This window comes from Anopheles coustani, chromosome 2 (genome assembly GCF_943734705.1).
Source record: "Anopheles coustani chromosome 2, idAnoCousDA_361_x.2, whole genome shotgun sequence".
NCBI classification, from domain to species: Eukaryota; Metazoa; Arthropoda; class Insecta; order Diptera; family Culicidae; genus Anopheles; species Anopheles coustani.
The window spans coordinates 69,392,069-69,419,237 of record NC_071289.1 but is presented as its reverse complement, the minus strand read 5'-3'; the positions used below and the strand labels follow the sequence as shown (position 1 = coordinate 69,419,237).

Below are 27,169 nucleotides of genomic sequence, written 5' to 3'. Positions count from 1 at the left end.
CGTACACAAACGAGGGGCCGTCTGACGAAAGAACATAAATTTGACAGTAATTTCATTAATTGTAGTGCGTTGCAGTAAAGTCCCACCACTACTGCTTGTGGCCATGAATATTAAATATCTTTTGCTCGTTCAAGAAATGGTTTCGATTCTGCTTAATTTAATCCCTTCATTTAATGGTAATTCTTCTTCTCTTTGAACCCTTCGAACCCAAGATTTGATTAAGGATAGAAAATTGATAATGGTGATTCAAATTTATTGCTTCTAATGTTACACGCCGTTAACCATCCACGGATAATAGCGAATAAACAACCGAAGATTATTTAACTCAGCCCAATTCGCTTCTGGAATTGATGAAACAAGCTCATCAGCATCGGTGTAATTTTCCAGCACATTTTTTACACCCTTTTGTCGAACGGTCACAATTCTACTCCCGCCGTTATGCGTTGCGTTCCATCCGTTTCAAAGACGTTTTCGTAATCATAATCCGCCACCGGGCCGAAGATGTGCATCAACTTGTGTGTGAGTTGGTGGAAGAACGTCATACATGACGTGAAATCGGTCTAACGGATCGCATCGCTAGCTTTCTGGTGCATCGAATTGTACAGATTAGTTGGAGACTGTGAAGAGGATAAGGGTGGACGAAGGGAAAACCAGTTGCATTGCAGCAGAATTGACACCCGGCGCTCCGTATCCCGGCCGGCTCCACACGGTCTCCCATGTTCCGGGACGTTCCGAGACTCGGATTTCAGTTTTCAACCCAACCATGGATTATGCGCCGTTCGCTCCTTAATCTTCCGTTTGAGAAGGGAGAGAGAGAGCGAAAGAGCGGTGGGAGTTTGTATTATGTTGCAAGTCGTGTTCGACACTCGATTTTGCCTCGTCGGAATGCGCCAAGTAAACGGGGTCGATTTGCACCGGCAAAAACTGGGCCTCCTCCGTACGTTGGCCACACGATTCTTGGCTGAGTCGGTGTCTCACGGGCGCACGCGACCAAATCTGGCCCAATGGTGTGCCATAATGGTGACGATTTTCATCGCATGTCTTCCCGGTTTAACTCAAGGCCAATGGCGGTGAAACGAGATGAGTTTTCTAGCAGACACTTTTTAACGAAAAAGAAAAGAAACATTAAACCATAACTGCGGGGAAAGAAAGGGGGGCAAACAAACTGTACCACGGGAGAGGTGTGTGTGATTGAAGTGAACGTTTTATGAAATCCCATTTCATATCGTTTAAGACGAAAAGAAAGAAAGAAAGATACTGAGTCGACTTCTTTTCGGGGCGGCTTGGAAAAAAGAGGAAACCTAACGGAGGGTGCCCTCAAAGGGCTGGGAGAGGTGGGACCCGAGATGAATTCATAAATGATGGACAAATTATGCATTTACCGCTATTGTGTGTTGCCCCGGTGGTGGTGGTGCACGTGTGGAGCGGCACTGTTCGGGAAGTCTGGTACTTGCCTGGTGTGTGCGCGCGAAAGGAACCACCATCGTGTTGTTTGATCGCTTGCCTGGTCCACTCCGACTTTGGAGTGTTTTTGAGCCTTCCCTAAGACCCCCAACCCCCCCTCACCCCACCCCTTTCCCACTTCGCCCTAATCCCTTTTGGTCACACGACACGGCGAGAGCAAAACAAATAGTGCACTGCCAGCTTCACGTGCACGATTCGCTTGTGTTTATTTAGGGGCAATTTTTCTTTCCACACTTCAACGCAAGATGGAAAAGTTGATAAGCAATGCGAGAAGTTGAGTTTTCTCTCCACGGAAAAGAAGGTGTACGTTGACACAGGCGTCCTGCTTGGCGAACAAGTGTTGAAAAATAATGATCCTTTATTTAAGTCCGGGGCACTAGTTTATAACATAAGTCAAGCAAGTTAAGGGATTTCTTTGCTCCGGCATTTTACTGTTGGTCTATTATTTTGAGAAATTTTCATTAAAATTTCATTACGTTTTTCTCTTTAGAGCCCACTTTTTGGGTTTTACAGTGTTCATATAAATATGTTTCTTGTTTGGAAATGTCGTCGAAACCGAGATACTGCGTTGCGAAAAACAGATTAGAATTCATCTTCATTTTATTTATTGACCCCAAGGATCGTTTAATAGAAGAAAAAAATTAGTGGATTCAAATGCTGATTTATAAAATGCAATACTTTAGTATAATTGTAAAAAATATTCTTGTAATAATGTAATCTTGGAAGTGACTTCAAATTTTAACCGGTGCCCTGAAAAGCTTTAAAACGATTAGAAAAGTATTTCCTTATATCAATTCTAATCAAACACGTTTGAAATTTTTGCCGTCGATTTTCTTTTTATTTCTTTGGTTTTTCGTGGTTTTCATTTTTGTTTGAAATTTTATTCGAAAAACACTGTCTTGATTGCTCAATTACATGCAGTGTCCTAATTATATTTTAATGACTTAATCTTACGGACATCAAAAGGTATCGAAACACAAACGATCTTCGAATTCTTGTAAATTTTTCGCATGGCATACAAAAACCTTATGGTGTTGGTAACAGAAGGCACTCGCTGGAAGGTTATAAGCTTAATGTGGAGGATTGATCGAGGAAAGATTCGTTACGGGATATTTTCCGTTACAATTCACACACTCATTACACTGCAGGTCAAACATTGACCATTGCCCCTAATCGGTACTTAATTAGGCTCCCATTTTTGGAGTGGTTATTAACGTTACATTCCACCGAACACAATACACAACGTTCGGATGATGTAACAGCATCGTAAGCGCACACATTCTGATAGCTCATCCGGCGCCGTCCAAGCAGAGGAGAGGTGACTGGTTCAAGAACCCGTTCGAAGGCAACGGACAACTTTCTTCGAGATGCCGTTGATAACCCGGCCCAAGCTTTCCTTTCCCGCTCGGAAGTCACCTTCAAGGCCTAAGTGAAGTGTAAATAATGCCTCCCTTTATATCGTCCTCGTAACGGAACTCGACTCCTCGACCCATCTGATCGTACGCAACTTGTCCATCAGCTGTCAATTTCATGGCTCATCAGCGAACGAAACCTACACCGATGGGTCAAGTGACCGGGAGAGTGAAAACTGGTCGCCTGTTCGGGATGGTCTTGTATGGAAATGAGTTGGAAGAAAAAAACAACGATGCCTTTTTCTCCTTCCCCGCAATGGCGATGTGATGTGGCGTTATCAAAGAAAGCGGATCGCGGAAATTAGCCGTGATCATGCGTGCGATGGAATTTATGTGCGTTTCTCTCGTTTCCCCTCGCCTCTTCGTTTTCCTAATGTTTACTTGTTCACTTTGCTTTGGCAAATAGTTGCCTTGTCATTCGCCGGCCGGTTTTTTTTTCTTCATTCGATTACCTGGACAGGTGAACGAAGATCAATGTTTGTTTCTTGTCAGCCGAATGGGGGGTTTTTGATAAAGCGATAACTTTTCCCCCTAAGCAAGAATAGAAGCATAGCTAGATCAATCTTTTTTGATATTCATTGGTACGCACTATGGAATGCGTTCGATAGCTTGTTTGGGTTCGCTTACACAAAATAATACCCCGCTTTGATTCGGCTCACGTTGAGATAAAAGGGAACAGCATGCAGCTTGTATTCGATAGAAGTTTTCCGGCAGCCAATAAAAAAAGAGACCCATTCTTGTACATTTTCCATACCTCGGCGATCATGTGGCGTAGAGAATAGGAAAATGGGTTTTTTTCTTTCTCTCGGGCGGCAGGCGATTTGTTTCACCACGAGGAATTGTTTTATATGTACGATTAATTTACAAACTGAATTTATTATATATCTACTTTCGAGTACCACCTCTTCGTTTGATTTAAGTCTGCCGGCTATCGTTGAGAAAAAAACAAGGGTGGAATGTTTTGTCTTATTGATGACCTGTTTACAGCTCCCAATTCAGACATTGGTTGGCCCAGTGTGCCGGAGAACCGCACGAAATTCGGCGATGATTGGGCTGATTGTTGTATAAAAATAAGAGAAAACACATGTAGCTACACACACAAACCTGCTGTGTACGTCGCTATGATTGTACCATAAAGAAATTGGCAAATTGGTGCAATTTCACTTCGGCGCAAGAAACGTTCAGATAGAAACCAAAAACACCTTATTCGCTGAAGTTTCCTGTAAAAATGCGATGTTAAGGTGCGTGCGAGTAGCTCGTTTGTATTGCTTTTCTCTCTTTTTCTCTTTTTCCTTTCTTTTGCTGTCTATTTCACACTTGCCCGGACATTGGTGTCGTCCGTGTGGGCCAATAGCTGGGATTTGTGTCTAAGTTGGAGGCATTTTCCACCACCATCAGCCGCATCGATGGCAGTTGCATTTGGGAAGGAGTTTTCCTACGTCCCCACGGCAGACGTCGGCCGTTTCCTCATTCACAAAAGGCGTCTTTAAGAAACGGGCATGTACATATCTCACATTTCCGAGACTGTCTGGGCACGAGACGTCTGGCGCGCGCCCGGTACGTTCCGTGTGACTGGGCTGAGTTTTCCTTCCTTTTTTCGACGGAAGAAGCAGCCGGATGAAATGAAAAAAAAAAATACATCTCCTAAGTTTATCACCGGATGCGCCAAACCGCGGGGTAAGTGACGTGAAATAGGATGCAATTTGCCACCACCACCACCACCTAGGGTGGAGGCCGTGCCAAATTGATTGCGCATTCGTTGGACCGTGGATGCCTTTTTTCGCGTCTTTTTCCGTTGCTTGCGGAAAAGATTTTGTCCGCCCGCTGATATAAATATCTTTCGGTTGATGAATTTTTCAGCAGTGTTGCTCGAAAGTGTCTAGCAGATGTGTGTCTCGTAGCACGTGTCGAGATAAAATAGGAGTCGGTGAAGTATTTTAACAAATTCCGAGAGCTTTTATTTACCTGTGTAGAGCTAATCAAAGCAATAAGAAAGGTATTTTTCATTTTATTTTTACTCATTTTCTCATAACTTTTTTATTATTCACTTAGAATAAGAACAGATGATGATTTAGAAAAATAGAGTAACGTGGGGCATACTGGCGCTTGCGAGTGTTGCAAATCTACTAGAAGGGCTATTTAGGTGTTAGCCAGTAGTGGCTGCAACATTTTATTCTTTTAAAGTGTATAAAATTGTTCTCGATAGTATTACATATAAATCTGTTGGAAAATTTTGAAATTTTTTTGTAAAATGTTTTGGTTGAGTTGCCACAAATGATGTTGAAAGGTTTATGTATCCTTTAAATGTCTTCTTCTTGGTGTAACGACCGTGTTGGTCATGCCTACCCGTTAAGGGGTTACGAGACGTTTTCCCTATGTGTACGTCTCGGTCTCGTTTGGGATTCGAACCCACACCGTCGAGGTGGTGCGCCCCGGCGCTCATGGACCGATTTACCTTTTAAGTTAAAAATACGTAATGTTCTTTTAAAATTTTTAAGAACATCTCAATCAACATTTGTTTATTGGAAAAAAATAAATGAAACAAATCCTACACACTCATCTTCGTACCTTTATCATATTGCAATATACTTACTTGCTGAGTTTTCTCAGACTGTAATATTACCGGGTAGCTCCCAGTACCCTGGAAAAATTCTCCAAATGTTTTCTTATAATTTTGTTGTCATCATCAAATGATCGTAAACATGAAAAGTGTTTCAGTCAAATGTTTACATTTGCATAACACGTTTTTATTTGAAAATTATTTTAAAAAAATAGACAAACAAACAAAGGCAAACAGTCTAAAATTGGATATGTCTGAGATAAAGATTTTTTCCTTGGCTTTTCCACTTTTTAACTGAAAGGGGTGCATGATAGCCTCACTCTACCCTAAAGCCATATAGGAATTACGCACGAAAGTAAAGAATGCATTCGAAGAATAATCGTGCTTCGAGCTGTTGGAGCGATTTTCTTACACTATAAAATGTGAAACATTTTACTGTACCATAATCAACTATACCCCCAACACCCCACCCTCCTCCCACACACTCTGCACGACGATACCGTTGCGTCTTTATCGCTCCAATCGCTCCGTTTCGTCGATAATTGGTGGTGCAACTAGTGCTGGGCGCAGTAAAACGCAGCTTGGTGCAGCGAAAAAGTTGCATGCTACAGAACAATAATGCACCGGCAAAGAACCATTTTCCATTTCCTCCAACCCACGTCCGTTCTGGCCAATGGAGCTGAAAGACTGCCGAGCTGCTAAGGCTGGCGGTGGAGGGAGGTACGCCAATGCAAATCCTCCGCCGGAAAATGGCCATCGCTCGCTCCGGCAAACCCGGCGTGGCAATTATTATTGGTTCGATTCGCTCAAGATTGCATCTCGTGGTCGGTTTGCCATCTCGCGCGCTTGTGCTGTTGCGCTTTAATGTTTATCATTTTTCACCCCCCACCACCTCCTGCAACCCTTTTACGGTGGCTTTGCCTTGCCTTGATCCTCATCCCCTGTGCGTTATTCTTTCATTCATTAGTGTGTTTTAAAATCACTTGCCCAGTAGCAGGGCTGTTTCACTTAGCACTGTCGGTTCATTTCTGGTCCGGGCCGTGTCATGGAAAAGAAATATTTGCACGAACAAGCATCTCAAAATCCCGACGATCTGGTGGACTGGTGGTCCGGTGGGTGAAGTGTTTTCGGTGCTCTATCATATGTTCTATGCTTGAAGTTAATTACCTTACATGGGGAGCGTTTCGTTTTCTTTTCCCCTCCCGAGATCCGACACAGGGCTTAATTATCATCGCTAGCCGGGCAAGACGGGCCGAGGCGTGTGTGTGTGTGGATCGATCGTCGGGGAACGCCCGGTTCCGGGGCCGCCTTATTCTAGTAGTAAACGCTCGTTAAGCCAACCATCGAGCGCAGAGAAGTGGTCGGCTCGGGGAGGCGCACAACAACACAACAACACAACAACAAAATCAGTCACCGAACGCCGCGGCCTCTCTTCATCCAAACGATCGCGAATAATGATCTGCTCTGCGCCATATCGGATAGTGGATCTTTAGTGCTCGACTTAGGGGAAGATGGGGGAGAACAATGCGCCATGCGGATGGTTTTATGACCAACGTCGGGGAGGACAAACGCCGCCTTGCCGAGCGACGGTTTGATGCGGAAAATGACGCGACTCGAATGCGTCAGAACGAATGCGCCCAAAACTATAGCCGGCTGATTTCTTCGGTGTCTGCGGAATGTTTTTTGTCGTGTGGGATTTGTGAGGAAATGATCGTGCCTTAGATGGACGTCGGTATTTGTGGCGGTAAAATTGAAACCGGTGGTGGGTGGGTTTGCCGATTCTTGTGCCTTCCCTCCTCGTTGGCGCTAAGCTTGGCCTTTTTTTGTGTTCAGCTCCCACAGAAAACGGCATTCGATTGAAATGTTGTCGTAGGTGGGAAATGGGGTTTATTTGTTCGAACTGAGGTGCGCCACGGATCAGGGTATATTTTGCTTGTTCCATCGAGATGCTAAAAAGATTTCTTAAAAACCCTTCACATTTTTTCTTTCATCACCCCGCAAGATATACTTTGTTTTATTGATCTTGCAACCATTTATTAATCGGAAGTGCATAAAAACAAGAAAATACCCTATGAAGTGTGCTCGATCATTGGTAATTGGTACCTTTAGGTAAGAGCGTAGCGATAAATTAACCCAAACGAATGCATGCACACAAAAACAGTAGAAAAGTGCACGTGCAAGATTGGAACGAAACTAATAACAGTATGCAAAAATAATCCTAATCCCAACGAAGAAAGTTACCTTCCTTCGTGTGGTGTTAGCCAATACCAATCGATTGAAATGGTACAACAACCAATTGGAGGAAAAGTGTAAGCCCTCGGCAAGAAGTAAAAGGTTGCATAAAAACGTGAAACCCCCCCCCCCCCCCCCCCCCCCCCCCCCGACTGAACCCCCTTAGTTTCCCTTTTTAGTCTGTTTCCCTCATTTGCGTCGGCCGCTTACCGAAGCATAATTAATAACGCTCCAGTGCAAAAGCGAAGGTAAGGTGCAACCGCATAATTGCCGTTCCTTTGCTCCTTCTCCCGGCTGGCTTCCAAGCAGCAAATCGGGTTGGATTGGTTTCGCGTGGTGTCCGAGGCCCTTTTCAGAGCACATACGCCGCACGAAAACTCATCCACCGAAACAGCAGCAGTCATCTGTGGTGGCGAGTTCGATGGGGGGTTTTTGTGCTTAACAATGTGTTTATTTGACGGGAAGCTACAAAACCCACCAAGGTGGAACTATGTTTTATTTCGTTTTTACTTTACCGATCGAGAACGGATGATGCCTGATGTACAAGCGGCTGTCTTAGTTCAAAATGCGTCCTATCTTACGCCGGAAATATGATTTGGATTAAAGATCCACTTCGGGTGCGGTTATTATGGCACCAATTAATGTGAACAAATGTGAACCCGACATATGAATGGTTGTAGGCCGCATATAATTAACGGCTGATCGTTTGATAAACTTTACACACCCTGCTTAATTGATTAATTTGTTTCCCACTTGGTGGAAATTAAATAAATTTTGTTTCCAACCACTTCGGACCAGGCGATTAAATTGATCTCCTGTCGAACTAACCGTAAACACGTGGAATTTAAAAATCCATTAACATTTCCTTCGACCGGCGCGGTCGCTACACCTCCCAGCGAGCCGGGGGTCTTTTATTTTCCTTCAACCTTGAGTGCGGAATCGAATCGCAGCTGGAGAACATCGAGCCATGGAAATAAACTTGTGGCCTAGCGATGGAGAGGTTGATTTAGTTGTCCTACGTGGGTATGGTTTTCTCGATCACCCTAGGGAGAGAGGGTGTAGGTTGTTCGCCGCTCCTGTCTGTCGTCGCCAGAAATCGAATGAAACATGATACAATAAAAGCTTCCCGGGAGACCAACATCGGATCGCTGAAAAGTCACGAATGGTGGAAAAACGCATGGTGAAACGTCTGGCAAACCGTCACGGGCCACCGCTGATGGGTGGAGGGAAATGTTTTCCTTTTCAACACGCGCTCGCTCGGGGAACATCTGATCGATTGGCTGATTTGGAAAAACGATGGCGTGTTGGTTGCTATAAATGACACGGGCTGACGAGAAGTATCGTCGTTCGGCGCACCGCGTGTCTAAGATGGTCGGAAGAGAAGGGTTGGTGGAAATCGTTTTTTCGCGATGAGAAAAAAAACGGAAAAATCAAAACCCACCGGTTGTAAACAAACCTGCCGTCGATTTGTCTGCGCGGGTCCGCCTCGGTGAATGAAAAAAAATCCAACCGAGTGAGTTAGTAAGTGAGTAAAACAAACCGCTGACAGGTCGCAAACTATAGCTGCCAGGCTTGGGGAAAATCTTTAATGAATGACGCATTCGATAGGGTACAAAAGTTATTCAATCAAGGTGCGGAAAAGACGGTAGAAATACACCAAAAAGAGGCAGAAATTGTATGAGGAAAGGAATGACTTAAATGGCAAATGAAAATGGAAATTATCGGTTTAGTTGTTTCTTTTGCCACCCTCAAAGAAGGGGTAGTACGGTTAGGGGAGGGCTGGTCTGGTTATGAAAAGTCACTTCTTTCTTTTCCTCCTACCGAAGGGCCAGTCTCGGCGTTGTTTGATAATAACGCTGGGTCGAGTGTACTTCTCGCCAACAATTGTCTCCCCATTTCCCTCGGGAGGGCTCGGTTTTTTTCTCCGTTTTCCATTATGAGTTGCCAGCAGCACTTTGGTTGCTTCTCGGCTTCCCTCACTGTGCCCCCCCTCCGCTGCCGTGGCCGTTGTCCCATTTCCGAAGTGTTGAAAGCACACGTCGTCATGAATCGATATTTTCGTCTGGTAGTGTCTGGGGAGTGTACGTTTAGGAAAAGTGCCTACTCGCGTTTTTGTTCCCCTACTTCCTCGTGGATTTCATGGGCCTCGGGATGTGTCCCGGAACGCAGTTCCGTGCAGTTTGTTTGGGTGGTTGTGTCATGAGATGCAACTTTTTCCATTTCCCAAATGATAATGCACGGAAAAATAGTTTCTTTTATATCGGCAAACGAATCGCTGCCATGGTGGAATTATTTGTTATAATAGATTTCCTCCGGGTGCATCTGGGACATCTGGAACACGTGCGGAAATGTTTTTTATCCTCCGCTGTGTACCCCTTTTCTGTGCTCATTCTATTTTATGTTTTCTATGTTTTTTTTTATTTAAGGTACCCTCCTGCTTGTAGTTTTTGTTTTTGTATTTTTTTTTCTACTCCACTCTGGTTGTCTCTTTGCCAGGTCTTTTACCTCCTCGGCCAAGTTTTCCGATTTCATTCGTCTTGTTCCATATTTCATCGTTCAGCCGTTCATCATCTTCTTGCTCTCATGCATTTTTAAATGCTCATGATTCTGGTGATTTAGCTCGTTTGTTTTGAGTCACCGGCGGAAAGAAGAAGTTATTCACGGCTCCACCGGGTCGGAAAGATAAAAGGTGATGTGAAATGTGATGCGTCCGCTTCCGGCGCGATTATTCACCAGCATTTTTTTTCTTCTTCTGTGCTTCGACGTTATCTGGGTGGGCTTTCGGTTCGTGTAACCTTTTCTAATCCCGGTACTGATTGGGGGCGATACGGGTTTAAGACGGTGTGATAATAATCTGAAGAAAATAATAACAATGATAGGGGTTTATTCATGTCGTTTGATTGCACGTTTATCTACCACGTGCTGTGAAAGCGATTCCTCATTAGAGATAAGTTGCTGGAGCTTTATAGATCCATACATCATTATCTGTTGTTAAAAAATAATATGATACTTCGTTTTGAGATCGTTTCGCAAGTACGTTTGAATAATAAATTTCGAAGCAGCAGATTAAAAAGATCAGCCATTGCTAACCATTTTCCGCCGTTTACAGATTGATCTTGTAGTAATCATATTATTCGGTCGATCGGTAACCCTCCGTTCCCTTCGGCTGTCCTTTTCGACAATTCCCCCATGCGGATGAAATAATCCCGATACGCCACGGCGCTCCACCCGCAGCAAATCGGATTGTGGATTGAAATCGTGTACGAAACCGACCTAAGGCGTCGGTCGGTGGAAGACGATCGACTTTAATTTCACGGTTCGTTAGAACGACTGCCGGTCACAGCCTTTATCCCCGTTTTATTTTGTATTTTTCTACCCGCTTGGATCGATATTGGTTCGATTGAAAACGGAAAATTCTACGACGGGGTCCCCCTTGGACCTTTCCCTTTCGTCCGCTGCCTGCGCATGACCGCACACGGCCTGCCGGAAGGGTCCATTCGGTTCGGTTGGACAAGACGATTTTACGCCGGTTTTTTTTCTCGTCGAAAGAGAGTCGTCGGTGGTGCGTTTTACTTCCGCTGCCGAACGGGCGGTCAGCTTGCGATTTTCTTTGGCACAAGCGCGGCACCGCACGGTGGGAAATTAATTCGAAAAATGCATGTTTTCACTTCGGGCTGTCCATTTTTCTGTTTAAACGTTGGGAGGTTTCCTTCACGTCGGTGTACTTTTTTTTCTCTTTCGTTTGTCTGTTCCTGAACCGGAATTTAAACTTGGTGGTTGTTTTTTGTTTTGCATGTTTTATTTCCTCCTTTTGCACGCAAAGGAACGCCATCGGGAGGGAGAGCAGAGGTAACACGTGAAGCAAAATGCGTTCAGATTTCACTTTTCCTTCGCCCATAAGCGCACCGCGGGACGGGAAATTGCACCAACGAGCGTCCTAAACGCAATTTTCACGTTTCATCACAGGTAATCAATTAATGGGAAAGGGCTCTTTGGGTTCGAATGAAGGAAGTATGGGCGAAGAAACTAGTTACTTCCGTCCCTCCATGCAGTTGGCGTGCGTTGTCTTTGAAACGACCGTAACGTAATTCAGCAATTTTCGGTAAAGAACGTGTCGGCCATCCTCCTGCACACACGTGTGGATCCATAAATCATGGCATGAATTATAAATGCCGTTGCCTCGTTCGTTGCCTTCCTGCGTGTTTTCCTCCATGTGGGCCATCTTGGACGTTGCGGGTTGCAAAAGTAATCGTCGTCAACCAACTGGATCAACCCATCCTGCTATGGAAGCCCGTGGGTTTGTTGCAGCCATTGCAGATTTATTGACCCCTTTGTAAAGCATAAATTAGCGCTAGCCGGCGTTAGGCGTCCGATCATCATCATCATCGATCGACCGACCGACCGACCGGCCCGCGGTGGTGCAACCCATGGTTGTCTACCCATTTTTATGCTTTTCCATAAAACACTTTCATCTTCAGCCTATCTCTTTCGAGCGCAAAAAAAAAAAACCGAGGGCTCCTACCCGGGGATCCCGTGCCGCCCGACAGATGCTTTCCACTTTGTCGTAAATGGTGGCCCATTAATGTTTGGACAGAGTTTTGCAATGGTGAAGAGGGTGAGCTTTTCCTACGCCTTCCGGTGAAAGTTATGGGATCAAGACCCTCCCGTGGCGGGGCCTAGTCGACCTTTCGTGCGCTGTCCGGTGGGCTCTGGAGCAGGGCTTTTTTCTACATTAATTAGTTGTTTGGTTTTTTTTGGTTCCTCTCGATCGCGAGTGCTTCCGATGTCGAAGTTCCTCCGCCCAGAGAGGTGGAAATATCAAATCGAATGCAATGTCAGTCTAACCTCGTAACCTGCTGGCCTGAATTTGTTTACAGCGTGGTAGGTCAATAAGCAATTGTTTTTTTGCTCCCTATTAGTTGTACATTAATTTCTGTCAGTTTATTTTACACTGTGATATAAAGTTTTAAAGGCTTTCGTTGGATTGTGATTGGATGTGAAATTTCATTGGGTGTGATTTTCATGCGGTTATTTGTAATTTCGAATTACTTACTTAGTTCAAAATAATTGCCCTGGATCCTATCGAACTATTAAATCGGTTCACTTTAATCTATGATCAATTTTGCTTGTGATTCATAACGGAGGAATAAAGCCGGTGATTAATGCCAGAAATCATTCGAATTCTTTCAAGAAATGGAAAATATAAATTCAACCATCAGGTTACTCACCAGTCCACCAGGGGTCCGCGACAGCCGAGCGGTAGCGCCGGTTCGAATCCCAACCGAGACCGGACCCTCCCCTGTACGAGAGGACTGACTATCCACGTACAACAGGGAAACAAGTAAGCCCTTAACGGGCAGGCATGACCAAGAGGTCGTTTACGCCAAGAAGAAGAAGAAGTTACTCACCAGTAAATCCATCTTCCATGAAGGACTCTGCTAGGATCAATCATCTCAGATTAAAATAGAACCTAGCAGAAAACATGTTAAATGATTAAAATTCCTTGAATTTGCTTAAAATTATGCCCTCAAAACATTTACTATCCAACAGAAAACGAATTCATCAGCAAAAAAAGCATACTAACCATTGCTGAAATGTTTTATGCATGAACCAAACCCATGAAAACATTTTTCCACCATTTCCTCCTTTGCATTGTTACCTCCACTTACTCTCTATAGCAAATGTAGTTAAAGTCACCCCCAATTCACTCGCTTAATGTGACAGTCGATGAGGAACGGAAACCGACAGGAGATTAACGACCAGCGGAAACGGAAAGAGCATCACCCCGTCTAGCTAACTTTATCCATTACGAGATATTTGTTCGATTTGTTCTCTCGAAGCCGCTCGTGGGCTTTATGGGCGAGTATGTTTATCCCTCTTCTTTCGATTGTTCGCGTGGTGGTTTTGTGGTGTCGGAACACATTATTAAACCCTCTTGTTCGTGAGTGGTATTCGGTTGTGTTTTCCCACTTTATTTTATGGTTAGGTGGGGGCGTTAAGGACTTCACCCTCTACGGGTGAGGGGTTCTATATTCGATCTGAATGGAATGTAATTACAATTTTAATAAATTCCCCGTTTGTCCGTCGTTTCTATTTGCAGAATCTTCACGTCTTCGTGTGTGTTTGGAGTGGAGGTTGCTCCAGCCGTCCCTTAGGGCGGACCGTCCCGAAGAGCGGGAGGGGACGATTGTATGTGAGGTGCGCTCAGGACTGAAAGACTCTGCCCCAGCCCCGTTATTAATGTGAGCAGTATGGCCCCGGCGCGACTATCACTCCGCGAGGAGGACATCGTCCGGCTGGCACTGGAGTTCCTGAACAACCGCGAGCTGCACATCTCGCAGCTGTCGCTCGAACGCGAAACGGGCGTCATCAATGGGCAGTACTCGGACGACGTGCTGTTCCTGCGGCAGCTGATCCTCGACGGCCAGTGGGACGACGTGGTGGAGTTCATCCAGCCGCTCGAGGCGCTGCAGAACTTCGACATGAAGCAGTTCAAGTACAGCATCCTGCGCCACAAGTACATCGAGCTGCTGTGCATCAAGTCGGAGGCGGGCGGGCTCGCGGCCGGTCCGCCGCTGATTAACAACGTCGAGGGCGCGGTGGAGGAGGTGGTCCAGGTGCTCGGCGAGCTGGAGAAGCTGTGCCCCACGAAGGAGGAGTACTCGGGGCTCTGCCTGCTGCTGACGCTGCCGAAGCTGGGCGATCATCTGCAGTACCGGGACTGGAACCCCAGCAAGGCGCGCGTCCAGTGCTTCCGGGAGATCTTTCCGCTGGTGGAAAAGTTTCTGCCGGGTGACAAGAAACTCGGTTCGGCCGGCGGCGCCGGGGGAGGAGGGGGGCTGGCGTCGGCGAAGAACGACCGGCTGGTGCAGCTGCTGATCAAGGGTGTGCTGTACGAGTCGTGCGTGAACTACTGCCAGGTGAAGGCAACCGGGGCGGCCGATGCGGCGAGTCAGAAGATTAACTTCTCGCGAGTGCTGGACGGCTCGATAGGTAGGTTTTCCGGTTCTGGCCGTTTATTTTTTTCCATGTTTGCCCCGACAAGAAAACATGAAGGTGGACTCAAATTGATGCGAGGGTCCCTGCGGTGACCCACTTCTAGTCGTAACGATTGCCCTCAAGTGCCGCAGTGCCGATGAAACGGTGGGAATTTATTTATGAGATGCAAGAAAAAAGGTTCCTCGTGCGCGGGCGATCGATTTGGCTGCGAGGGAATGGAATGCAGTATAACGTCCTCCTAGTTGCCACGGGGAAGCCAAATATGCAGCTTCGTTGTAGATCGATGATACTATTTTAGAAGAGCGTCGTTATTCCGATGTGCCAAAATATTCAAATGGGAATAGATGTTAGGGAAATTTCTGTGATAGCAGAGTGAAGTCATGAAAATTTATGGCAATCATAATTCAACAGCCGAAAACTCCGGAAGCGATTATTTCTTAAATGCAAATGAAGGATTTCCTTTAAATTTGTAGGCCAACCAGTTCAAAATTAGACGGATTCTGGAACATCGTTTTGGAATTGCGGAGTAATGTCGATCTATTTGGTAGCCAGAGTAGCAATGTTGTATCATCCATTTATGTGACACCTGGTAATTGATAAAATTTGCTTCACTTGGACTTTTGAGAAATCTAATTATAGAAAATGGATCCCAAAATTGTAATAGTATGTTATTTTATGTGGTTTATGGACTTTCACCAAGAAAAAGGATAATTTTCTTTAAAACAATTTGTTCTCAAAGTGACGATATGTAACTCGATTTCGTCCGTTACATCTTTGTTCTAAAAATATATTGCTTTTACTTAATATGACACTACTTTGCATGGTCAATGGCAATTTGAAAGGTCAATGGCATTTATAATTTGACATAAAGGCACAATAAAATATTTAAGTATATGAGTTAAAAATTTAAGTATTGCAGTTTCATCCGCAATTAATAATTTGGCTGGTGATGTTTGAAAATTAGCACGATATAATAAATAAACCTCTTCGTTGTTTTTTTCCTTCTTGCCAGGATTTACCGATTCCGATCTTTCCCTGCTGAGTTGGCTGCAGAGCATTCCGGCCGACACGTTCTCGGTGCCGTTCGAGCAGAAAACGCTCAACGTGGACGTGGAACGGCTGGAGAAACCGTCGTTGGAAACCTCCTGGACCGAACACATGCTCATCACGCCGATCAAACCGAAAACGTTCCCCCACTCTGTGATGCCATTCACGCGACCCCGCAGCGCGGCCGACATCATGACCCGCTCGCTGTTGCCTTCGCTGGACGCCGTTTCGAGCTGTTTGAGTGAGTTCTGGCACCCGGCAGCTCGACCCTAGTAGTGGAGCAGTTATGATTAACTAACGAGTCGTATCTTCCTGCTTCCTAACTCCTCTTTCAGATCCGAAAGCACCGAACGAATCGTTTCCGATGTCCCGTTCCAGCTTCGCCAGTTTCCACCTAACCGGCATCAAGCCGAGCAGCGGCAAACTGATGACCTCCAGCGTGGACCGGTTATTCGAGAACGGCGACGGGGGCGAAGCGTACCGCAGCAGTAACTTTGCCGAGTATCAGGTTCGTTTCCTCGATACCAAACCCACAACTCGAAGCAGGGAGCAACCTGCCGTGGTGGTATGCCGAATTTTGCGCCCGACCCCCCGTGTCCCTTTTCCCTTTCGTGACTTTTTTTTCTTCATTATGCAACGGGTAACCTGTAGTAAACGAGACACTTCCGAGTGGTGTGCTCCATTACCATTAGGACCGGTTTTAACAAGCCACTCGTAGTAGCGTGTTATTATCGTGGGGGGGAAAAAGTAGGTGATAGATTAAGAAACGATAATCAAGCTGGCAACGCAATCTACACGAGACCAGTAGGGACGGCCCTACCGCAGCACGGGCCACTTATGTTTGATAGAAAGTGTCGACGGATTCCTTTGCTACCTTGAGTACAGGGAAAATAAGTAGGTCTTTCTGCGAGTGGTATAAAGAGGAAGAAAAATCGATATCAAACCCAAATCCCCACTCTTTCGCTCTCGCTCCGGGTGGTGGATTGTGGCCAACCGTTTAGATGCATAAAGATAATGATAAGCTCGCGTAGGGTCAATGACTGCAGGTAGTGAATGGCACGTGGAGTATGCGCTCGTGTGCATGGCAGAAATTCATGTCTTTAGATGCTTAGGAATACCTCTACCTGATTGCTAGACTGTCAACATACCACCGTCAGGTGTCAGGAAGAAAGTAGTACCCTTTGCTTCGGTTGCATTCATAGTGGACTGAAAAACTAAATGATACCAGCGCATCGCTCTCTAGGAAGTGTGTAAACAAAGTATTTGAAACGCAAACGCCTGTCCGCAACTTGAACGATGATAAATGACACTATATTCACATAACGGCAAAACAAACAAATCTTAGGCAATGCATAAGAACGGGCCGAACATAAACACTGTTTGCATTTACTACATACAACATACACATAGAGCCATTCGCTTGTTCGCTCTCGACTTTTGGAACCTCGGGCCTTCACCATGTTGGTGCAGCTTTTCCACGGAACCACGGAGTGTCAATATTTACTTAACCGAATTGACTTTCCATTCAATCGGGACGGAACCCCCGGAATCATTGGGAACTCGTGGGATGAAACGGGGATAGAGATTTATCGTGATTGCAGTGCACGAACCCGGAAGTAGAAAAGCACAGCTGGGATCACGTTTCGGTCATTTCGGAGGGAATTATGTCACGGGTACATTGTAGGGACAGTTCAGGTCGTAGGGCATAAGAAGAGGCAAGGTTGAAACACAATACAATCAAAAAAGTAATTTGGAAGGTGTTTTTTATTCCGCTTTTTAGAATGAGTTACGACACATTTTTGTAGTGTATTCTAAGATGTCATTCTTTGTTCACTTTAGTTTGATGTCATGTAATTTGTAAGTCATATTCACTATATACCTGCGCTAAGCGGTGCAGTGAGCAAGCAAGTGTAATAAGATATTCTGTTGTTTTCAATTAGGTAGATAGTAATATTGAACGTCTTGGTTCCTAACTAACGTGGGAGCTCTGCATGACGGACGTAGGCATAAAACTCGCTGCAACCTGCTCAAGGTCTGCTAGAATCGGCTAATGCAAATTGCAAATCCTCCCATTCATACATTACTGCTCCCACGGCTTACAATCGATGGTCACCAGTATCATACGCATACTAATTACGTGTCTCTCTTGTTTTGGTTTGCCCAACCACATCCAGCAGGGACTCCCGTCGATCGACGAGATCGCTTCTGTGCAATCGAAATCACCCGATCTGCAGGCGGTCGCCGGGGCCGTGGTCAAAGCGTGCGACATTCATCAGAACAGTGCCGAGCGGGACAGTCCCAACACAACCAGCTCGACAGCCAAGAGCTCCCGGCGGGACTCACTGTCGGAGAAGATAACGACGACCCAGCAGCCGGTCCCGACGGGGCTACCGCACCACAGTCAACCACACTCGGTGCCAGCATCGGCGATCTCAACGCCCGGAAGTACGGCCGGGCCCAACAGTGCCAATAGTCCGGTGCCACTGATACCGCCGCCGGGGGTGCCACATCCACCAATCGTTGCAGGCGCTATCTACGACCAGCCCAAACCGACGTGAGTATTTCTTGTAATCGTTACAAATTGCTAAAGTACGTTTTCTAACAAAGTGTACCAATAATTTATTTTTGTTTTTTAGAGCAAAACCAGGACACAATCCACCCGCAGTTCACAACTACAACGGTGCAACCAACGGCAACAGCAGTAATTCGGGTGCCGGTGGAGGTGAACTGTATGAAAAATTCAAGCAACAGAAACAGAACAAAGAAAGTGACTACATTATGAACGGAAATCCCACCATCGTTCCGCCGGCGCACATGAATAATACGGCCCCCTCGCCGGCTCCACCGCCCGTGCAGACCAACGGGAATGGGATGCCCCCGGTGGTGATGGGAGCGCACCCATCGGAGGACATTATCGGGAACAGAGATTTCGAGGTAAGTTTTGCACGAATCGGTATTGCTAAACTGTAGGTTGATATGAAAAATGGTTTCGGAAACCATTGTGCTCAATACATTTAGGCAACATTTAAAAATAATTTTATTTGAAGGACAAACACTTCGATAAGAATAATTTTTCTACACCGATGGGTAGAAGAGGAAAGTGATATTTTTCTGGTGTTCTATAAACAAAATACAAGCTGGAATGATAAATAATTTTTCTTGATTCAGTCGCGATAGTTAAGATTTCAAAGAAGATCATATACGTCTTAAACAATAATTATTACATATTTCGGATATCGTTAAATAGATATCTTTCATCTAAATAAGTTATGCGAATATGCACGTCTGAAGAGAAATTCATAAGAAAAGCAATCAAAAGAAAAGTATTTGTGGCAATTGATGAACATTGGTTATCTAAATAATTGCTACTTTTTAGAAGGTTTTTAAGTTCAAAATTATAACAAAAAATGTCTTAACATATTTACGCCCTAAAAAAAGGAACTCATTTACCGATATTTGCTGTGCTCTTCAAGAGCTGCTATGTTATGTATCTGAGATTTCCTATGATACATGCTTTAGATGTGTGAAATACTTACCCTGTAGTATGTAGTCTGTAGTTGTAGTATGAGTTTTTTTTTTTCTTATTTCGCTTTTAAAGAAAAACAAATCAAAATCCATTCCAAAACAAAGTTTTAGCGCGTAGGAGCGTAACAAATAAACAAGATTCAACTCTACTTATAAGCATCAGCAAATTAGACCAACCACTTCCCCAAAAACGTAACGTTGCTCACCTCAATCGCATCATTTGAATATCTTTGGCACGCAAAGCCCGCAAAAGCGGCGAATTGGCGATCCGGGTCCGGGTGCGGAAGTATTGATTGCAAATAATCAGTTGCCTCCGATATCTCCGACTTAGCGTGGGCGTTTGTGTGTTGGCCGATAAATTGGAGCAACCAAATAGATATACATATATACACTGTCCATCCGCTCATCGTCATCCCTGTGTTGTGACAAACTGGTCCGAGGCACGGTATAGTTTGATCCGTTTCTAATTGTGCTTTGTGTGTAGTAAGCGTTGAAGTTGAGGATTGGTGAACGCTACAACGGCCGGAATCCCGTGTGGGACGCCCGACTACCCGGTTTTACCTTTTTGCACTATCGTGCGAGACCTGACCTGCTAATCGGAGGCGGATCCGGATTACCAGAGTGGAGTTGTTAATTCAGTGACACGTTTGTTAAGTCGTGGTCTCTCGGCAGGATGTGTGGAGCTGGGTAGGATGGGTGGTGGATTTAATAAAATCAATCGGTGGGGAATTCAAGCTGATCTCTTGTAAACAAGCTTGCACACAGCACTTGTACACTTTGTGCTTTTGTGTGCAATGTTGTTTGGAAATAGGGTCCCCCCTTGTGAATGTGGATCTCCATCCGTGTCGTTGATGCAGCGCAGTATGGACTCTGCCTACGCCTGAGGTGTGTGCTTCTACAAAACGGCCCGCGCTACTGCGACACCCTTCGCTAAGGGCATCAAAACGATGTGGGATCACTCAAAGACCTTCGGCCGCAATTCCTTCCCCAATGCCATCGCGTCACTGTGTGCTGCTCAGCGTTCCGGTAAAGCTCCAACGTGCGCCCCAACTCTACGAGCTTGTGAAGCATCCCTTTTACGGCAAGTTCATGATCAAGAAACAACCGCCACCGATCGACGATCTCGTAGCCGAAGGGACCGAAGCGATGGGAAGTGTTTTGTCGCATCATGACACTATCATAACTCTCGCACCGTGACACGCTTCCGGTTGAGCTTGAGCCCGATCTCCCGCTGATTTGATGTTCGACCCGATAGAGATTGATACGATCATTTATGGTATCGGGTATCTTTTATGCGTCCTGCGGAGTCGTTGGACGTTTTATTGACTGGCGACAGTCGTCTGCAAGTTGGCGTATCGGCTGGTGGCGCCTTTCGGCGAAACGGTTTCGATTTTAATGAAGGGTTTTTTTTATGATCAAAGATAGGTAGATTTGAACCACAAAACACTTCAGGCTCACTGGACTGATTGATCAGCGTCCACTTGTCGCAAGCAGCAGAGCATAAAAAAGAGTGTCTGTTCGGATGAGGTGATGGCGTTAACATAAAAAAATAAACGTCCCCATTAACTCTCAGCCCCCAAAATTCGAATCCTCTTCGTGTTGACATGCTTAACGAAAGACAGTCAACGACTGCTCGGGATACTTGTTTCGCCTCCCACACGCCAACACCACCAACCCAGCGTCGTAAGGGTAATAATTATCCATAACCCGAACTCATACGCTCATTCACTTCAATGTACCAACGAATCGGCGGCCCGTAGTCGTCGATTGGAGTTTCAAGAATGAGCCAATATTTGCTTAACTCTTTGCGAAACGCTGCCCAGAAGGAACACACGGAACGAGGGGGTGAGTACGGGACGATGATAGGGTCGCGCTCGAAAGATTCTATGTCATAGGCTGGTCCCCCTTTCCTTTCCGCCCGGCTGGAGGAATTAGTCAGTTTTCATTTTTAAACCATCGACCGACATTGGCTTGTGTGTGACGCAAGTGACAGAAGTCATTGATAGTTTTATCACGTAATCGTCAATTAACGGTGGTTTGATGGACGGTAGAAAAGGGTTGAAATGTTTGTCAACAACATGCTTGCTTTTATAAATGACGCTAGAGGCGAAATTGTTTGAACGAATAATTTTTACTGTCATTTTTAAAACAAACCTTAGAAGAGTACCTCCCAGAGAAGAGTTTGATGACCTAATTTATTAAAGCCCCTGTGTTGGATCACATTTAAGTGTGTTCATTTCTTCTGCAGTAAAGTCTTCTTTCCACATCCACCCACCTCTGTCCGCATGCAAGGCATCAATTTATAGCATCGCATACCATTTCAATTAAACCAATCGGCCAATAGGGCCTGCACAACGCAATGCAGCTTGGACGGTTCTGTTTGACCTCGTTGCAGCATTAATCATGATTAGTATGCGTATGCCTTTGCCTACGTGCAAAATCTCTACCGCATGGAAAGTGTTTTTCGAGTGGCCCTCGTACGGGAAAAACATTTATATTTTCCCTTTTCCGAACACTCACGGCGAAGGCGAAAGCAATCTCAATCCAATCGCTGATCAGAAAAGACGGTACGGCCCCGTCACTTGATGGAAGAGATGCTCTTTAAAGAGCTAGTTAAAGTAAACAGTTAATGGAATTTATTTTAAATCCTTCAGTGAGTTCAGTACACCGTGTGGCACAAGCAGTGAGGAACGCTGGACAAGATGATGGTATGCCGATGATGGTGAACCTTGAATGTCGCCCACGAAAGTCCCAGCCAGTAGTTCGCTCGTCACTCGCCGTTGCATTGCCGCTGCTTTGGGCGATGATTTGCAATCGGTTTTTATGTAGGTTAGTGACCAATATGTGTGGTGGGTTAAGGGCGTTCAATTTGAGATCAGCTGCTCGACATACCGCACCGCACGGGACCGGAGTTTACATGCAGTGTGAATAATTGAAAAGTTAACGAAGCAAAAAAGGAGTTTGAGGGATTGACAGTGTTGGCTTCCGTCGAAGGAAAAATCATAACCTTATGCCCCAGATGTGCCAAAAATGGATTCACATCGATGAGTTTGCAATTTGAATTAATTTTATAACGTGCCAATATATGCCATCGGAGGGAAGTGCGGTGAAATTTGAGATGGATTTATGTCTCGCAATATAAAGGAAAAAAGATGATTTTATTCGGCTGTTGCATTTTTTTTGGGTTAAGGCTTACATTTCACTCTTCTGGAAATCGAATTCGTCAAACATAAATTCTGGATCGAAGAATCTTCTCCTTTTTCATCCGTTTTGCGAGGGGTTCGGATGTCGGCGTCGTAAATAAATACGCAACTATTGGACTGGCACCTAAGCGTGTGTGCGTCATGCGGTAACGATGGGAAGTCGCGAGTCGCGCGAAACGGCAAGACAGCGCGAGACACTCGTCGTCGTCGTCGTCGTCGTCTTCGTTGGCCGCCCAGGGAGATCGGTTGCGACACAGAACGTTCAAACGAATCAGTTCTGCTGGAGACGTCGGTTCGATCGTGTCGCGGAAAGTTTGCGTACTGCCTCATTCGGGGTTGGTATTCCAGTGCGTGTTTGTAATTTGATCTTCGATTCACTCTTTTCGATTTAGTTATCATTGGCCTGTTTCTTGCGGTTGGAACAACCTACCAATTAATCAATCGTCCTGTTAAAGGTTAAAGAGATTATTAGCTTGAGGTAAACCCTTTGGTGGAGAAAAAGTGTTGTGTGTATTTTCCCTTTTCTGGAAGTGGACAAGCCGTGTCATCAGTCTGTGGACCACTCAGCGTTTAACTATGCTCTGCACGGGAACGGTGATCTGTTTGACGAAAGTGCTCCATCGGTCTGGCGATCAGTAGTAGTGAGTCACGATTTGTCAATCGCTGTGTGAGGTGAAGCAAGTGTTGACAAAACAAACGGTGTTGGGCAACGCGGTGGAACTCGAGCTACGGTGACACCATACATTCCCGGACAACGAGCCACAAAACAAGAACCAGTATGGCAAATCTAAACAATCATCATCACCATCATCACCACCACCATCCGCATCGTCATCGATCGTTCTGTGGCGTCGATCGGCAGCTGAAGAAGATTGAGGAAATTTTCAACCAAAACCAGAAGGAGAACGAGGTGAAGATCATCGAGACGCACACGAGTCGCCGGTGCAGTGTCCACGGGAGTCACCGGCGCGGTTCGGTGTGTTCGGTGAAGCGCCGCGATTCGATCGCCAGCTCGGTCGGTGATCTGTCGAGTGTCGGCGGACGCACCGCCTATGGGTCGATCTACAACGTTGGGCGGGAGGCGGAAATGGCCGCACGGCGCCGTAGCAAGCTGAGCAACCGTAACTCGATCGCTAGCATCAGTGATCTGCGCGAGTGGACGGCGGCTGGCGGGCAGATGAAGACGGCCCCGGCCCGGAAGAGCCTATCCGGGTTTGCCGATCCACGTCGGAGGGACAGTATGCCGGTGCTGAACGTGATCAAGCCGGCCGCGAATCGACCGATGGAACACCCGTCCGACTTTCCGTCGATGTTGCGGAACACTTCCGTGTCGACGGTGGACCTGAGGCGGAAGCCTTCGATCGGTGGAGGTGGGGTCAGTCGCCGCTCGAGCATCAACAGCAAGCGGAGCAGCCTCCATCTGGACGATAGTCTTTCGTCGATGAAGCTGCACTCGATCCTGAAGAAGGCCGCCTCGCCGTCGAAGGACAGCGAGGACAGCGGTGAGCACGAGCTGTGTGACATGACCAAACGATTGTCCTTCGATTCGGGTATCAATGCGAAACCGCTCGGCTTTTCCCCGGCACCACCCGGGGGCCTCGGGAACATCATCATCAACAACAACAACAACAACAGCCACAACAATCGTCGAAACTCTAACGATTCCAGCTACTCGTCGTATTCAAGGCGCATCTCGATCGATTCGCTTGATCCGGTGGCCGGACGGCGACACTCGCGCCGACTCTCGGATGCGTCGTCCCTATTCGGGGGTGACGAGGACGGTGCCAGCAGCGGGAGCGTCGGGAGCGGTCCCACCAACGACATCGATCGCATCAAGGTGCTGAACAGTAGCTTCTCGAGCAGCTTCGGCGACGACTCGGCCAGCACCCATGAGGTAATTGCGGCGTCAGAACAACGCAGCATTCCATTCTCGGACATAGTGTTCGAGCGCACGCGATCGCTCAATTACTATTAAAATAATTCATCACCATGAAAAAACCCACGACATCGGGTGGAGGACAATATGCAAAAATCAGCTCAAAAAAGGGGTGGGGTAGAGGGTAGGGTAAAACAATCACACACCGTCATCATAATCGCACACCGACGGGGCTCCGATCCGATCCGATCCAGCGATCCGCGAACCAGCGAACGACTATAAATGGCAATTCGCCAGTACTCACTGCGCACATTTTTGTGTGTTCGGAGATCTTTTCAAAAGCTTTTCAACCACTCAACACGGGTGGCAGCACGCGTTGGACGATCCCACGTCTCCCCGGTGCGGTACGGAGCAACCCAAAGATGGTGCTATCGGCATCATCGATCGGTCGAATCATCAGGCCGGAGCCTTCGGAGCCGGATCGCGTGGATCATAAAACGTTCCTTTCACGGACGGACCGTTCCTGCCCGGAGCACCGAAGCACATCCCGAGGGCGGTGGTTTGCATAATTTCAATCATACCGCTCCCATCGGTTTGTTCTGTTCTTTTCTCGTTCTTCCCGGTTCTTTCTTCCTCCACATATGACAAGAAGATGTATACCGTTCCGACTCTGGCTTGGCGCCACAAGGCGGGTGTAGACACGAGCGCCACTGCTACCAGCTGTCGTCGGCCGTTTTGTTTGAGGTTATGTGAAGCGCCATCGAACGGCCCGCGCGAGCGTCCTTCACGCCGTCGCCGAGATGGAATGGAGGTCGCGCGGTTCAATCTGTTTCCCGCGATCCGGTAATGATCCGGTGAAAGCCGGCTTGTGTAATTAACCCAACGAGATCGAAGCTGAACCAAACCAACCAGCCTCAGCCGCACAGTGACAAAATAGGATCGGAAGCCGGCTGAAGGCGAACGGCATCGGTCTCGCGCAGTCCCTTTAAAGCACGATGGAGACGATCTTGTATGAACTACGGTGTTCAATGGAAGCGTTGTAATTGTGCGAGGTGATTATAGAAATGGTAATGATCCTTGACACGACGAACGACGTTCGATCGATTGTTCGTTCGTTCTCGATTCGGTGCCGCGGATTGATCGGTTCTCCGTTTGGTTGTGGCGCCATTGTGTGCGTGGGTGAACGTTATGGATTTTTATTAGAATCACGGAAATGATCACCAGGCAAACCGCTTTCTGTTGTGCAATTTGTTTTGGAGGTTTTCTATCACCTTTTTAGCGGTGTTTTCCAAGCTAACGTTGTTTACCTCGTTGCTCATTACGAGCGCGCGCCCGTGTGAATTGTTTTGGTAAATAGCAGCATCTTAGTGGTGTTCAAAAAGAACCACAGATTTCTCCCCTGTGGCAGGCAAGGTTGGTAACTTTTTCGGTCAATCTAGAACGTCCTACCCTCCGACGGTGAAGGTGGCGATCGGCGCTGAGTCATGCGCATGTCATACACGATCTTGTATACATCCCGACACAACACAACACAAAAGTTGCCTGATTGGCAGCAAGTAAACTGGTTGCCCGGTAAGAAAGCCGCTGTCACCCGAATCCGAACACGCTACCGAACAGCCCGGGTGGGGGTCCGGTTTGTACCTGGACAAAATCCTTTGACCACGGGTACATTCAGCCGCCCACCGGAGTGACGATCTCGCAGCTGATTTGAGCGCTCCCCGTCGTTGGCGTAAGTTCTAGCGCGTTGCAAGCGCGGTGTGGAAAGGGCCGGGGGTGTACAATGTCACTACAAAGTACTATGATTAAAAGCGATTGCCGCAAAACAGGCGTTACACCGGTTAGGCAGGAGCGTGGAGCCCCCAGCCGGGCTGATCGCGTATGCAATCTTTTCAGGTTGCTGATGACGAAGGAAGATAAGTATGCAAATGGTTCCGTTTCCTTCTTTGCCAGTACGCCAGTGTTACCTTCCTAACTGCATGTAATGTCGCACTTCCCTTGATAATTCGTCGCCGGAGGGAAACGTGATCGACGTGTTAAGTGAGCAAACAAGTTCTAGGGTTTCGGTTTTGGCGGCCCCATCCAGCAGATGAAGGAGTTCGGCGTCGGTGTCTTTCCGTTCATCCTCCTCCAATCATCCTAAACCATCGATGATTGTATGCTTCACTCCAAAAGCATTCACACAACGCATTGGCATGAATCATCCGGTACTTATTTTTGATCCGTTATTATGACATCGAAAGCTCAGTTCCCATTTGTCCCGCGGTGTGTCTATCTTTGGCGAAACGGCTTCGTTCGAGGGTTCATTGAACACGTTTTGTTTTTGAGTCGTTCGAGAGAGGGAGCGCTCCAGCCGCTCCTTTCCTTTGCGCTTTGCGGAATGTCAAAGAAATAAAACGGTGAAGAAAAATCTGTCACATCTCGTTACGCGAAACTGACCACCCACTCGCGCTAAAGTTTGGCCGATTCTGGGGGCTCCGTTTCGACGTTTCGTCACTGGCCAACCGGGTCGACTGGCAGTCAAGAAGGAGGGTACTCGTGAGCCTAACGATCTCGTTTCCTTACACGGTCCTGAGCCGTCAAAATGGATGGATCAAAGCACTGGACTTAGGAGTCTGGACGGAGCTTTGCAGCTTTGTTGTTGATGGTTTTGTTTTTCCCTGTTTCCCTTTCCTTTCGGGGACGGCCCGGAGTAACGAGAGCGTTAAGAGCTATGTCTTGTTGTTAAAAAGTCGCGTCATGTGTACCGACTTCAAAAAAAGCGCTTGCCAAACTTTTTATTTTTCTTCGACATACACATTCACTTTCACACCACACCAGAGAAGCTCTCTGCTTCGATCTGTATTCGATGAAG

The 27,169-nt window shown here is 46.5% G+C and overlaps 1 protein-coding gene across 2 annotated transcripts in view; it reads left to right on the top strand.

The window, feature by feature from the left end:
- The first annotated feature begins 13,839 nt into the window (after positions 1-13,839).
- The window catches only part of LOC131267172 (WD repeat-containing protein 47), a 52,290-nt gene continuing 38,960 nt past the window's right edge, over positions 13,840-27,169 (top strand). The window contains exons 1-5 of one of the 2 annotated variants that reach the window (XM_058269960.1): positions 13,840-14,661; positions 15,680-15,955; positions 16,050-16,222; positions 17,892-18,268; positions 18,351-18,648. In XM_058269960.1, coding sequence (XP_058125943.1) covers positions 13,920-14,661; positions 15,680-15,955; positions 16,050-16,222; positions 17,892-18,268; positions 18,351-18,648 — 1,866 coding nt within the window. In that variant the 5' untranslated portion in view covers positions 13,840-13,919. Of the gene's footprint in view, positions 14,662-15,679; positions 15,956-16,049; positions 16,223-17,888; positions 18,269-18,350; positions 18,649-27,169 lie in introns of both variants that reach the window. The other variant, XM_058269959.1, reaches the window with a different exon arrangement.